The 13,192-nt window shown below is 36.0% G+C and overlaps 1 protein-coding gene across 1 annotated transcript in view; it reads left to right on the plus strand.

Moving 5' to 3' along the window:
* STK3 (serine/threonine kinase 3) overlaps positions 1 to 13,192 on the plus strand; it is a 492,549-nt gene that overhangs the window by 26,334 nt on the left and 453,023 nt on the right. Inside the window, exon 3 of the mRNA XM_036757214.1 lies at positions 7,489 to 7,617. Within this exon, the coding sequence (XP_036613109.1) occupies positions 7,489 to 7,617 (129 nt within the window). The remainder of the gene's footprint in view (positions 1 to 7,488; positions 7,618 to 13,192) is intronic.

Below are 13,192 nucleotides of genomic sequence, written 5' to 3' on the forward strand. Positions count from 1 at the left end.
ATATGCAGTATTCCATCCCCATTGTCTTCCAAGTCAGCAAAGAGAGGAAGGAGGTACATTTTCTCATCTTTTCTCAGTTTCATATTGTTGCCTGAATTTTCTTTATATCCTGATTAGCTACTGCCAATAAATAAGCCAGCACAGGATACAGACATAGGAAAACTGCAGTATATTCACTCAGAAGTGTGACACATCCCATCAGTGGGTCATAGATCCATATGTCTGATAATGTGGTAGGTGACATTTATGCATTTTTCCCTCCAAACTAAGTGAGGCAGAAAGAGTAACAAATGAGAAGACATACTGCTTACTGCGGTTTAGTCTGAGCGAGCAGAACATTGAAAAAAAACTACTTAATATGACAAAAAAGGAATGTGGCCTTGTTAGCCTAGCCATTTACATTAGACCAAAGAAAATGGTGGGCAGCTAGCTGGTGCAGTATGTAGAGTTCTGGGTTTAGAGTCAGTAAAACCTGAGTTCACATCTGACCTCTAGACACTTATCAGCTATGTGAGCCTTGGCAAGTCACTTAACCTCTGTTTCCCTTAATCTACTGGAGATGGATGGCAAACCACTCCAGTATCTTTGCCAAGAAAACCCTAAATGGGGTTACAAAGGGTTAAACACAATTGAACAACAACAAAAAACAGTATCATCTTTAGCAGTCAGTCAATATGTATTTATTAAGCTTACTATGTGCTTTATTGTCTAGGATAAAGAGAATGGGACAACTTTCTAGAACTATCAAAGTCCATTTATTAAATGCCTAAGATATGCCAGGCCCTGAATTAAGCTCTTAGGGTTACAAATAAGAAAGACAGTCTTTGTCCTCAAGGAGGACATTATAATCTAATGGGGGAAAACAAAACACAAAAAGAAGCTAAAAAGCCTGGGAAAACTACCCAACTTGAAGGTATGGTGGAGAAATCAGAGAACAGCCAGATGAGAAATGAGCCCTCTTTTGTTGCATAGAACATTAGGAGGAAGGGAAAAACTGAAAGAGAAGTTTGCTTCTCTCTACTAACACGTAGTAGTGCAACATAATAAAAAATGGCAGATACAGGACAAAATGGACTTAGTTATATCAGCTCTTAACAGATCACTTTTAGCTCTTAAAAATCTTTCAACAACGGCCTCAGACACTTGACACACGTACTAGCTGTGTGACCTTGGGCAAGTCACTTAACCCCAATTGCCTTGCCTTTTCCCCTCCCCCAAAATATCTTCCAACAAAATTTTTGTTCTTTCCGTTTACATTGTTGTGATCATTATGTATATTTTCCTGGTTATGCTTATTTCACTGTCTATTAATTTATATAAATATTAACATGCTTCTTTGAATTCTTCCTATTATAGTATAGTAATATTTCATTATTTTCATGTAGAGCAGTTGGTTTAGCTATTCTCCATTTGGACGTCTACTTTGTTTCCAGTTCTTTGCTACTGCAAAAACTGCTGCTATGAATATTTTGGTGTATATGTCAATTTTCTTTCTGTCTTTTACTTCGTTAAAGTGTGTATGTAGTAGTAGGGTCTCTGGGTCAAAGCCTACCCTTTTATTTATTAATTGTAAAAAAGATGTATGAAACAACACAAGTATTTCTGTAACATAGAATAAAAGAAAAGATGGTTGCGCATGAAACTGCAAATCTATTATGTAAAGCCTATCCTTTTAAAAATGGTAATTCCTCCATGAAATTTCCCTTCGTTCCTCCTGTTGGAAATGACTCTGGATCTCATACAGCACTTGTATAAATTTTAACTTGGCCATTGGTACTTTAAATGTGAGATTTTTGGCCAGTGACCAGCCTGTGGACCTACTAGTGGAAGAACTGAATCATTGAATCATTTTCATCTTTACATTCTTCCTATAAATGAAACCAGAAAAAAGAAGTAAATTGAAGTTAAATGGAGGGATAATTTACAAGTTCTTCATGTGTAGACAAATAAAGGAATTGAAAGAGTTGGTTTTATCATGTGCCCAAAGGCAACAAAAAATATTATTTCAAATGTTCTGGCAGGAAAGCCCTTCCTGTCTTTTTAGTTTTCTTATACTTTGCCCCCCTCCATGTGCTCCGTAGTCTAGCTACACTGGCCTTCTAGCTATTTCTCACACACAACACTCTTATCTCCAGACTCCATGCTTTTTCATTCACTAGTCCCTATTCCCTGAATGTCTTTCCTTCTCCCATCTATCTGCTGGCTTCCTTCAAGACCCAGCTCAAGTCCCACCTTCTGTAAGAGAACTTTTCCTTCCTTCCCACTACTAGTGCCTTTCCTGTGAGATTGCTTTCCATGTACTCTTGCATACACACACACACACACACACACACACACACACACACACACACGCATATATGTATATATTGTCGATATCTGTCTCTCTATATCTTATATATATCTTGTCTATACATAGTTGTTTGCATGTTGTCTTCCCCAGTAGAGTGAGAGTTCCTTTTAGGCAGGGATTATGTTTTTGCCTTTCTTTGTATTCTTAGCATATTGCACAGTGCCTGGCACGTAGTAAACACTTGACAGATATTTATTTACTGACTTTTGCTCATCTCTTGCTATAGAGCTCATGATAAATCTTTTCAAAAAGATCTCCATGAAAGCAATTGCAAATTATTCATTAATATCAGTTATAAAGAATGAAGAGGTACAGAAATACAATGAAGAACTCAATAACATCCCTAAATTAAATCAGCATAGATGACTTAAAGGTGAAAATGCTAGGAAATTAAATAGAAAAACATGAATTAGGGATAAGGAATGAAAGAGGCCAGAGACCTGTAGACTCTGAAGAAGCCTCATGCCTATACCTTGTGAATACTTTCAAGAAAATAATTGATAGGTCCTGGACATGGACCCTCTTTAGAATATGAACTCATTTGTAAAATTTTATGGACAAGGATGATGGAAGATTGAATAGTACTGCCTTATAAAACAGAGAAGCAATGGAAAGAAATTTAAAAAGTATGGTGAAGAGATTCAACAAGGAAAGTCATTTAGAAGGCCCTTTAGGATAAATGTGGAAAGATGACAACAAACAAGAAAAAAGGAAAAGATCTGTGGAGGTTTTTCTAACTAGTCATTTTCATTATCAAGGACATTGGAGACACCACACTTGTGCTTTAACATCATTTGAAAAGATATCAAAAAAAAATTTTAAAATTAAGAGATAGGAATTTGGTAGGCAAATAAAGAGAATGAAATCAGGCAAAGCAGCTGGATTAGACCAAGTGTCCGAAGAGGAACTATATAATGTAGGTGACTTAATTATGAAGGTGTAGAAAGATTGATTCACAAGTTATCTGAAGGAAGTGAAGATATCAGAGGTTGGGAAAAATCCTCAGACTTCAATAGCACTAGAATAAGTGACTAAGAGAACATCAACAACCTTTGACTTACATTCTTTTCATTTCTATGGAATTTTTATGAGAATCGTCTTCAGATGCATTGAGAGTATTAGTAGGAAAAGGCAGATTTTCACGAATGATAGGCCACAGGAAACTACTTCTTTACCATCACATAATTAACTGGGAAGGCAAGGTTCCACTGTTCATCGTTGATTGTGAAAAAGCATTTGAGTCAGGACAGCAAAACTCTATTTTAATGATTCTTTTCTAAAAACGTATTTCTTATCCTATCAGAATTTTTCAAGATCCTATTTTTAAGGTGTTATTTTCTTCAGTATTTTTTTTAGGGTCTCCTTTAGCAAGCTGTTGACTCATTTTTCATGATTTTCTTGCATCACTCTCATTTCTCTTCCCAATTTTTCCTCTATTTCTCTTACTTGCTTTTCCAAATCCTTTTTGAGCTCTTCCATGGCCTGAGACCAATTCATATTTTTCTTGGAGGCTTTTGATGTAGGCTTTTTGACTTTGTTGATGTCTCTTCTGGCTGTATGTTTTGATCTTCTTTGTCACCAAAGTAAGATTCTGTAGTCTGAGTCCTTTTATGCTGCCTGCTCTGTCCTGGCATGGCCCACGCTAGGCTGTGCGCCGCTCCCAGCATGGTGCGACAGACCCTTCTCAGTGACCATTGAGGCTGTCTTGGGTTGGAGACTTGTTTTACTCTTCATTTCATGGGTTCTGTAGCTGTAGAATTTGTTTAGAGTCCTTTTTATAGGTGTTTGAAGGGGTTTGGGGGAATGTTCAAGTGAGTCCCTGTTTTCATGCCGCCATCTTGGCTGGATATTTACTAGCTCTGGGACTCTGAACAGATCACTTCTCTAGATGTCTGTTTCTTCGTTTGTAAAGAGGATTGGACTTAATGATTTCTAAGGTCCTTTCCAGCTCTAAATCTGTGAGACCATGAAGAAATCTATGACTATTCAAAAGAATTTAACCATCTATACAGGAAAAACCAAGCAGATCAAGAATGTTTTGCCCACATTATTACTTATAACTAAAAAGGCAACCTGTAATGCTTGTCCATCAGTATAAATGCCTGGGAAAAATGGTACAAATGTACAATGAATTGGACTTGGATTAAATTGGAGGAAGAGGATTGCCAATTTGATTGCCTTGAGGTAATCTTAGAGGTCCTTTAATGATCTCTGAATTTTAAAAGGCCCATCTTTTTAAAATATCACTATTCTGTTAGTGCTGCAAGTCATGAACTTCTCCAAAGGATTAAAAATAAGCAATTGAAAGATGCATGGTAGATTCAAGAAGTTTTCAACATATAACAAATAAAGAACTTCAAAGAAGAACTATGGTAAAGGATGTGTAAAGAACTATAGGAAAGGAAATATACGAGCCAGAAAGTATGGATGAAAAAGTACTTATTCAGGGCCTCCTCTATATAAAGCCTCAGATGTTAGATTGTACACTTTGTAGTTAGTCAGAGTATTCTGCTGGTACCTTTGTACTATCAGGAGATAGAGAGGAAGGTTCTCTGTATGTTGGGTGAATCATAAACTTATGAGAGGAAATGGACAGGAGTCAGACAAGATGGTCAGTCATGGAGAGATTATGAACTGCTTTCTTGGAGGAAACGTTCAGATTGATGAGATAATTGATCCATTTGAGTAGAGTCTTCCCCAGCATTTAGTACAAATTCTGTATACAGCCTAATGAGAAAGTTTGTTGAATAAATGAATCTTGTTGAAATAATTGGTTGGAAGGGTGAGAACCTGAGCACTATCTGCTTTATTGAGGGAGTCATTCCCCACACTCATCCAAAACAAGGGATTGGAATAGATAGGGGCTTATCAGATGACCTGGCTTGGCATCAAACGTATTTGAAAATATAAAATTGAGTTCAACAAGTAATTCTTCAATTCAGTAAACATATATTTTTAAAAATTAATTTTGGAGAGTTTAAGCTAAATCTCTTTATATTAAAAAATATAACACCTGAACTTGTTAGTTAAGCTTCTGCTATAATGGGCTTTTTATTTATTCCTAATTTATACTTGACTCTCTTCTCAAGAATTGAGGGCTACTTGTAATAGAATAGAAAATGGGGAAATAATTGGTTTGTCTAGTAATTTCAAAGAGTCCAAGTAAGGCTATTTGTGATTGGAGTGCAGTGGAATAACCAAGAGAAAGCCATAAACATTAGGAATGGAAGGAATTGGTAATTTAAAAAACAAAAAACAAGTGAGTATGGATGTAGTAGGAGAGGGAGTGTTAGCCCAGGAAAAGAGTATAGATGTAATAGAGAAAAGAAGGTGTGGTAGTGTCATCTCCTTTGGAATCTTTATTTAGTCCAATAGCATCTTGATGATGTATTAAGTACAGAGAGTTAATAAGAAAATATGAGAACAAGATGGTAGGGAGGTTTTTTAGTACCCTAAGTTATACTTAGGAAACATTCTTTTTTAGGGCTTCAGAAATAAGATTTAAAAAAAAATTTAGAAGCAGTTGTGTTTGAAGGTGAAAGGGTAGTTGCCTCTTTTTATTCTTTCCAACTTCATAATTATACCAGTATGAGGAATGAGCGTTCTCTTATTTTTATATGAAATATTTAGAAATAAAAAAATTGGTGAATTTGAATCAAGTGGATATTTTCATTTTGTCTTATGTTTTGTCCTGAAATTCTTAGGACTATCAGGCTTGTCCTTGTCAGCTATCTTCCATTAGATCCATTTAAACTGTTACCATCTAGGTGGATTTGGCCAAAGTATAGCTTTTAATTCATTAATCTTCAAAAAAAACCTTATTAACATTTATTACTTAATTCTCTAAAAGACCAAGGTGCTATTTATTTGAAAAGTTGTAAAAGGATACATGCTTCAGTTTAAATGCTCTTTTAATATTTTTAAAAATAGCGAGTGTCATATAGTGCTTTAGGGAATTGATCTAGTGTCTTTATGTATTAAATTTAAGTTTCATTCTTTTGACTTTCATTTCAATTTTTTTTTTCATTTTTGGGACCCCAGATCTATGCTTTCATCAGTATAAGGAACTTCCTATGTGGAAACTTTTTCTACCAATGTCAACACATTTGCAACTTAGGTTCCTAGAGCACTGAGAAGTCAAGTGACTTACCCATGGTCATGCTGGTAGTCTGAGTCAGAGGCAGGACTTGAATCCGAATTTTCCTGACTCTAAGACTCATTCTTTTTCCCTGCCATGCTGTCTTTTCTTCATTTTTCATTTTTTGTTACTGTTACTGTTGTTTTCTTTAACTCAGATCTTTATTTCATGGAGTTTGGACTAAAAAGAAAAGAAACTTCTAAAAAAGTCACCCAGTCAATACTAGTGCAGGACAGTTGGGACAGAGCCACTTCTTCCACATCTGTGCTTTTGCTGGATTTTAGGTAGTTTGTTGACTTTTTAAAAGGGGGGAGTAGATGGCCTGAGTTTCTGTGGGCATAGGCCAGGCATAGGAGTGGGAGCAGAGACAATTCCAGGGATGATATGAGCTGGGACTCTGATGATAAAACGTTTCTGGAGGATGGATATATTGATACATGGTCCATGTCTGATTTCACCATTGGGAGGGGATGGCACAGTTCTTGCTGTCATCTGACCAGAGTGTATGTTAATAGGCTGGGGAAGAGACATGGGATTGGATGAATAACAAAGTAGTAGTTTTTAAAAAATAACTTCAAACAAACATAGAGAATGAAAACTTAAATCTTGATCCTTCATGTATAACAGGACCTTCCAACACTAACTGCTTTGGATATATGTTGTTAATATTGTATTTGTTTGAACTGAGGTTTATGTATAGATTTTCTCTATGCTTTATGAAAATGTATTAGAAAGTGTCATTATTAACTTGCTTATTCATTTCCACTTAAAATAATTAAAGCAGTAACACCAAGAAGGCATACTTTTATAGTCTTATAAATTCTCATTTTTATGAACTTAATTGCTTGTTTTTCTGTTTTTCAAATCATGTTCATCTGCTGAGTTTTAAAAAAATGAAAAATTCCAGTAAGACAGACATGTAGAGGATAGAAATTTTATTTCTGATTAATATAACTACTAGAAAGGAGAAAATGTAATCTAGAAATTTTTTTCTTTTTAGATCTTATGGAAGTGTATTTAAAGCAATACATAAGGAATCTGGTCAAGTGGTGGCAATTAAACAAGTTCCTGTTGAATCAGATCTTCAGGAAATCATCAAAGAAATTTCTATAATGCAGCAATGTGACAGGTATGAATAGAATTACATTTATATTTTTATCCTCATGACTGACACCATGCATGTGTATAACTGACATTTGTATTATTACACATATAAACATGTATGTATTATCTTCCTAGATTCCTTGCTGTTTATTGTTTAGAAATAGGAGTAAAAAAATAAAATCATCAAAGAAGATGGGATGTAAATAAAAATAGCATATCACGTAAGGGTCTTTGGTGATGGAAGCTTCTCATCCCTAGGGGCATGGTTTTTCTTGTTTGCTAAACTCATTTATTTTTGGAATATGCATTTTACATTAACTTTGTCAAAAAATAAGGGGATCAAAATGGGACACTTACTGGAAGAATGGTGTTGCCTTTGACAGAAATAGGAAAGCCTGGAAGAGGGATGGGTTTGGGGGCGGGAAAGATAATTTGTTCAGTTTTGAACATGTCAAATTTGAGATATCTTTGGAACATCTAGTTTGAAATGTCCAATAGGCAGGTGGTACTGCTAAAGCTCAGAGGGATTATTGGATATATTCAATCCTAGTCTCCTTTCTGAGATTTAATGGATCTCTGTGAATCACTTGCATAGGAATAATATCTAAATCCATCTGTCTGATGAAGTCACCAAGAGAAGAGGGCTCCAGGATAGAGCTTTGGGGAACACTCAAAGTTGGCAGGTGTGATATTGATGATGAGCTATGAAAGGAATCTGAGGAGGGGTCAGGCAAGTATAAGGAGAACAAGGAGAGAGCAAAATCATGAAAATCCAGAGAGGAGAGTATATTTAGGAGGAGAGGATGAATCAGCAGTGTCACATGTAGCAGAGAGAGCAGGTAGTATGAAGACTGAGAAAAGACCATTACATTTGGCAATTAAGACATCATTGGTAACTGGAAAAATCAATTTCATTTGATTAATGATATTAGATGACAGACTGCAAAGGATTAAGAAGTAATTAAGAGGAGACTAAGTGGAGGTAATGAGTATAGGAAATTTTTTCCTAGGATTTTGATGGTAAAGGGAGGAGAGATATAGGGTGATGGTTTGAGGGGATGGTAGGTGAAGGTTTTTTTCTGGTTGGGGGAGACATGGGAATACTTGGAGGCAACGTAAAAAGAACCAGTAGAGAGGAAAAAGTTGAAGATAGGGAGAGAGGGAGGCTAGTTGAAAGGACAGTATGCCAGAGAAGATAGGAAAGAAAGGCTGGAATTGAGGCTATGTAAAGAAGTTGGCTTTGGCAGGAAGTACCACCTTATTATCAAACACTGGGGGAAAACAGGAGGGAGTGAGAGATGTCAAGATGTTTTGAGATGAAGAGAGGTGAAGAAGAGGGAACTTATCACAAAATTTTATTCTGGAGAAAATAATGAGGGAAACTCCATTCATTTTGGACCTGATTTTGACTGGTAAGACAAAATTGGTTGTTAAAAATCAGAAATGGGGAGAACTTTTGCAGGAAGCAATAATTCCATCTTAGAGTTCATGATGTTTAGATGATATAATGATAGTTAAGGAGGAGAATCTTTGTACCTCTGATTATAGGAAAACAAATTTCAAGGGATTCAGAGAAAGGATAAATAGGAACTTACAACTTTAAAAGTCAACAGAGGAAGTCAGCTCAACAGTAACAGGTTGCTTTCAAGAAAAAAATTTTGACAACCCCCAAATTAATTATTCTGGTGAGGAAGAAAATTCAAGGAAGTCATGTATAGTACTACTGATATTAAAAAAGTGTAGGAGTTGGAAGTTAGGACAACTAAAACAAATGCAAAAGATTTGGGAAGTCCTATGTGAATAATGCTAAAAGGAGTAAAACTAATGATATATTGAAGCTGATATTGAATGGTATAGGCTGTAAAGGACTTTTTAGAGTGGTGTTAGTGGTAAGAGGAAAATGAAATAAAAAGTTATAACTGTTGTTTTGATTGGATTGCATCTCAGTAATGGACAATAGATAGGAGGTAGCACTACTCCAAGTTTAATTTGCTTCTTTTTTCTTTGTTGAGCATCAGTGTGGTAGAGTGGGTAGAGAGCTGTCCTTAGAACCAGGACCACTTGGGTTCAGTTCCTGCCATTTACTGGGTGACTCTGGGCCAGGCACTTAACCTCTTAATCCTTTAAGCACTCCTTAAAGATTTTAAGTTGCAGAGAAGGTACTGGTCTGCATTGGTGGAACAAGTTTCCTCATCAGGCATTTTCTTATACCAGTTAAGTCACAGGTCCAGACCCTTTCCTTATCCAATTCTCTGCCAAGAAGAAAAATCTTCAGAGTGGTAAGGATAGAATGACATATAGTTAACATGGAGTCAGAACATTAGATGAATGAGGATTGTAGGATTTTTAGATTTAGAGCTGGAAGTGATCCTTAGAGGCCATCAAGTTCAGCTTCCTCACTTATTTTAGATGAAAAAACTGAGGCAAAGAGAATTTAAATGACTTGTCTAGGGTTATATCTAGTAATATCTAGTATATATCTAGTAAGTGTCTAAGACAGGATTCAAACTCAGGTTTTCTGAGTTCTTGTCCAGCACTCCTTTACTCTCAAATGCCTTTTAGCAAAGAGGCTACAGCAACCTATTAAAAAGATTAAATGCTATGATGAGGTTGAATTTGTAGCAGGAATGCAGGAATGGTTTAATGTTAGGAAAAGTATGATAAAACCAATAAAAAATCACCATTTTATCAGTAGATGCAGAAAACGATTCTGACAAAATATAACACCCATTTAAAAGTATATGAATTAATAGTCATTTGATAAACAGCATCTACCTAAAAACAACAATTAGGATTAACTCTAGTGGAGAAATGCTAGAGATCTTTACAGTAAGATCAAAGATAATAAAAAGTTGTCCACTGTCATCACTATTATATTATAACTCTAGAAATGTTAGCTGGTACAATAAGAAAAGAAAAATAAATCAAAGGCATAGGAATAGGCGAAGGAGAAACAAAATTATCTTTATTACAAATGATGTAATGGTTTACTTAAATTATAACAGTTCATAAGTCCAGTAAAGTAGTATGATATAAAATAAATTCACAAAAATTATCAGCCTTTGTGTATTACCAAAAAACCCATCAAGAAAAAACTTCAATTCAAAATAATTATAGAATGTATACGACATCTGGGAGTTCATCTACCAGGATACATGCAGAAATTATGTGACTATAAAATGCTGTGGAAATGAGGTGGTTGCCCTCAATGAGTACAAGTCACCATGCCTAGGCCAACTAGGTTCTAGGGTATTGAAAGAATTGATGAATGTGGTTACTAAGCTGCTTTCAGTGTTAGATAAAATGTTTATTTAGCATTTATTATGTGCTGGGTACTGGGGATTCAAATGCCAATGAGCAAGGTAGTCTCTGCCTTCAAGAAGTTTTTATTTTAAAGGGGTAAGACATATAAAGGGGAGATGGAAAAGGGAAGAGTGCTTATCTAGCACCTTGGTCAGGGGTAGGCCAAAAATGGTATCAAGAAGCCCTTCAGACTCTGGCAAGATAAGGCAAAAGCTGACCTATTAGAGCCAAAGGACACAGTGACGGAGTCCAGCCTGTCATTGGGGAAGTGATAGTCCAAGCAGAGATATGGAGGTGGAGTAGACTAAAAGTGATCTTTAAAAAAACTTCTGTAGCAATAGTTCCAAAGGACTCATGATGAAAAATTCTTTCCACTTCCAGAGAGAGAACTAATTCTTTCACTTTCTTAATTTTTCTTACTTTTTTCCTCCTTCCTGAATATGGCAAATGTGGAAATATGTTTTGCATGACTTTTAAAGAATAATGGGTATTTTTTGTCTTCTAAATGGATGGGGTAGGGTCAGGAGGGAGAGAATTGAGACCTGAAAATAAAAATTTCTTAAAATTAAAAAAAAATTTGTAGGAGGGATGGTGCAGGATTGGCAAAAGACAACTATTTTCCTAATTTAGATAAAGGGAAGGGAGTGGATCCTTTAAACTGTAGACCAGTACTCTTGACATTCAATCTTGGCCAAATTCTAGAATATATTTTTAAAAGGATGATCAGTTGTCACTTAGAAAGGGAAACAGTAATCACTAAGGTTCAGCATGGGTTAATCAAGAATAGGCCATGATAGACTAACATTGTTTCCTTTTTCTTTAAATAAAACAAACAAACAAACCAACATTGGTGAACTGGGAGAACATGTTATAATTAAAAGAACATTACTTTTGGAACATGAGAATCTGGGTTTGAGTCTTGGGTTTGCCGTTCATTCCTTCTGTGATCTTGGGCAAGTCACTTCCCCCTTTACCTGGCTCTGCTTCTGATTCTCTAGAGTTTGCTACTGTGCTTCAGCTGACCTTTCACCCTGGATCATCTTCTTGCCCTTGTAGCCCTCTTATCCCATTGGTGAGCTCTTCCTGGGGCCTCCATTTTGGGGAAGGGCCTAGGTCAGCCATCTTTATTCCTCTCCTGACTGTTTTTCAAACTCTTCAAACCTTTCCAGTATGTCCCAGCTCAAGCACCCTTCCATCCCCTTTTCATCTCCCTTTTGTATGTTGTCTTCCTCCATTAGAATATAAGTTCCTTTAGGGCAGTAACTATCTTTTTGCTTGTATTTGTATCCCCAGTGTTTAGTACTATGCCTACATAGTCAGTGCTTAATAAAGCCATGTTGACTAATTGATTCTCTGGCCTATATATTGTGCATGTTGTTGTAGGGATTCTTGTTCAAACACTGGTTGGACCAGATGAATAATGAGGTCCCTTCCAACTTTGAGATTCTGTAATTATGGCAGTTCTAATTTGACCTGTAAAATAGGCTAGATTGATCATTGAGGTATTTTAATCTACTGTATGAACCAATATCACAAGGATTAGCTTGAGGGTGACCTAGAAATCAAATACATCATCTTATATATAGTTTTCATATACATATCTATATTTCTAGCCTTTTGCATACTAGGAGGAGGAGCCGCCCTAAAAAAGACTTGGTAAGCCCTTATACCACAGGTTCCCTAGTGGAAAGGTCAGATGAGAACAGTTTGTTCCAACAGCCATGGAGGTGGCTTCAGCTGGCACATTGAAGATGCCAAGATCATCCGCCGCTTCCCAGGCCATTGCCAGTTGTCCAGACTTTTGTTTTGCCATTGGATTTTGATGACACTGGAAGAGAGAGTGAGGCTGACAACTTTGTGAAATTCTGCCTAACTTAAATCCCAGTTCATTCTGTGATATTATTGGTCCTTTACAAAAAACCAAAAGCAAAAACAAACAACCAGGGACAGACAACAACAAACAAGAGCAATAGCCTTTCAACCAGATTAAACACATACATAACAAATGAGGTAATGATAAGATACTAAAGCTTTGCAAATTCAAGATTGTTTTAAGCCTACAACTTAAATTTAAACTTTTTACTTTAAAACAGGATTGTGCTAACTCTCTGGCATAGAGTAGGTGCTTAATAAATGCTTATTTGATTATGTGAACATATGTGCGAATATAGATTATACCCCAGAATAGACTAACACTTAGAATTTTCCATCTATTACTAAAAAGGAGAACTTCTAAAGAGGGAAGGTGAGTGAATGCAGCATGAACGAAAGTTTCCCTAAAAAGTTTTTATTATCTT

Source organism: Trichosurus vulpecula, chromosome 1, assembly GCF_011100635.1.
Source record: "Trichosurus vulpecula isolate mTriVul1 chromosome 1, mTriVul1.pri, whole genome shotgun sequence".
NCBI classification, from domain to species: Eukaryota; Metazoa; Chordata; class Mammalia; order Diprotodontia; family Phalangeridae; genus Trichosurus; species Trichosurus vulpecula.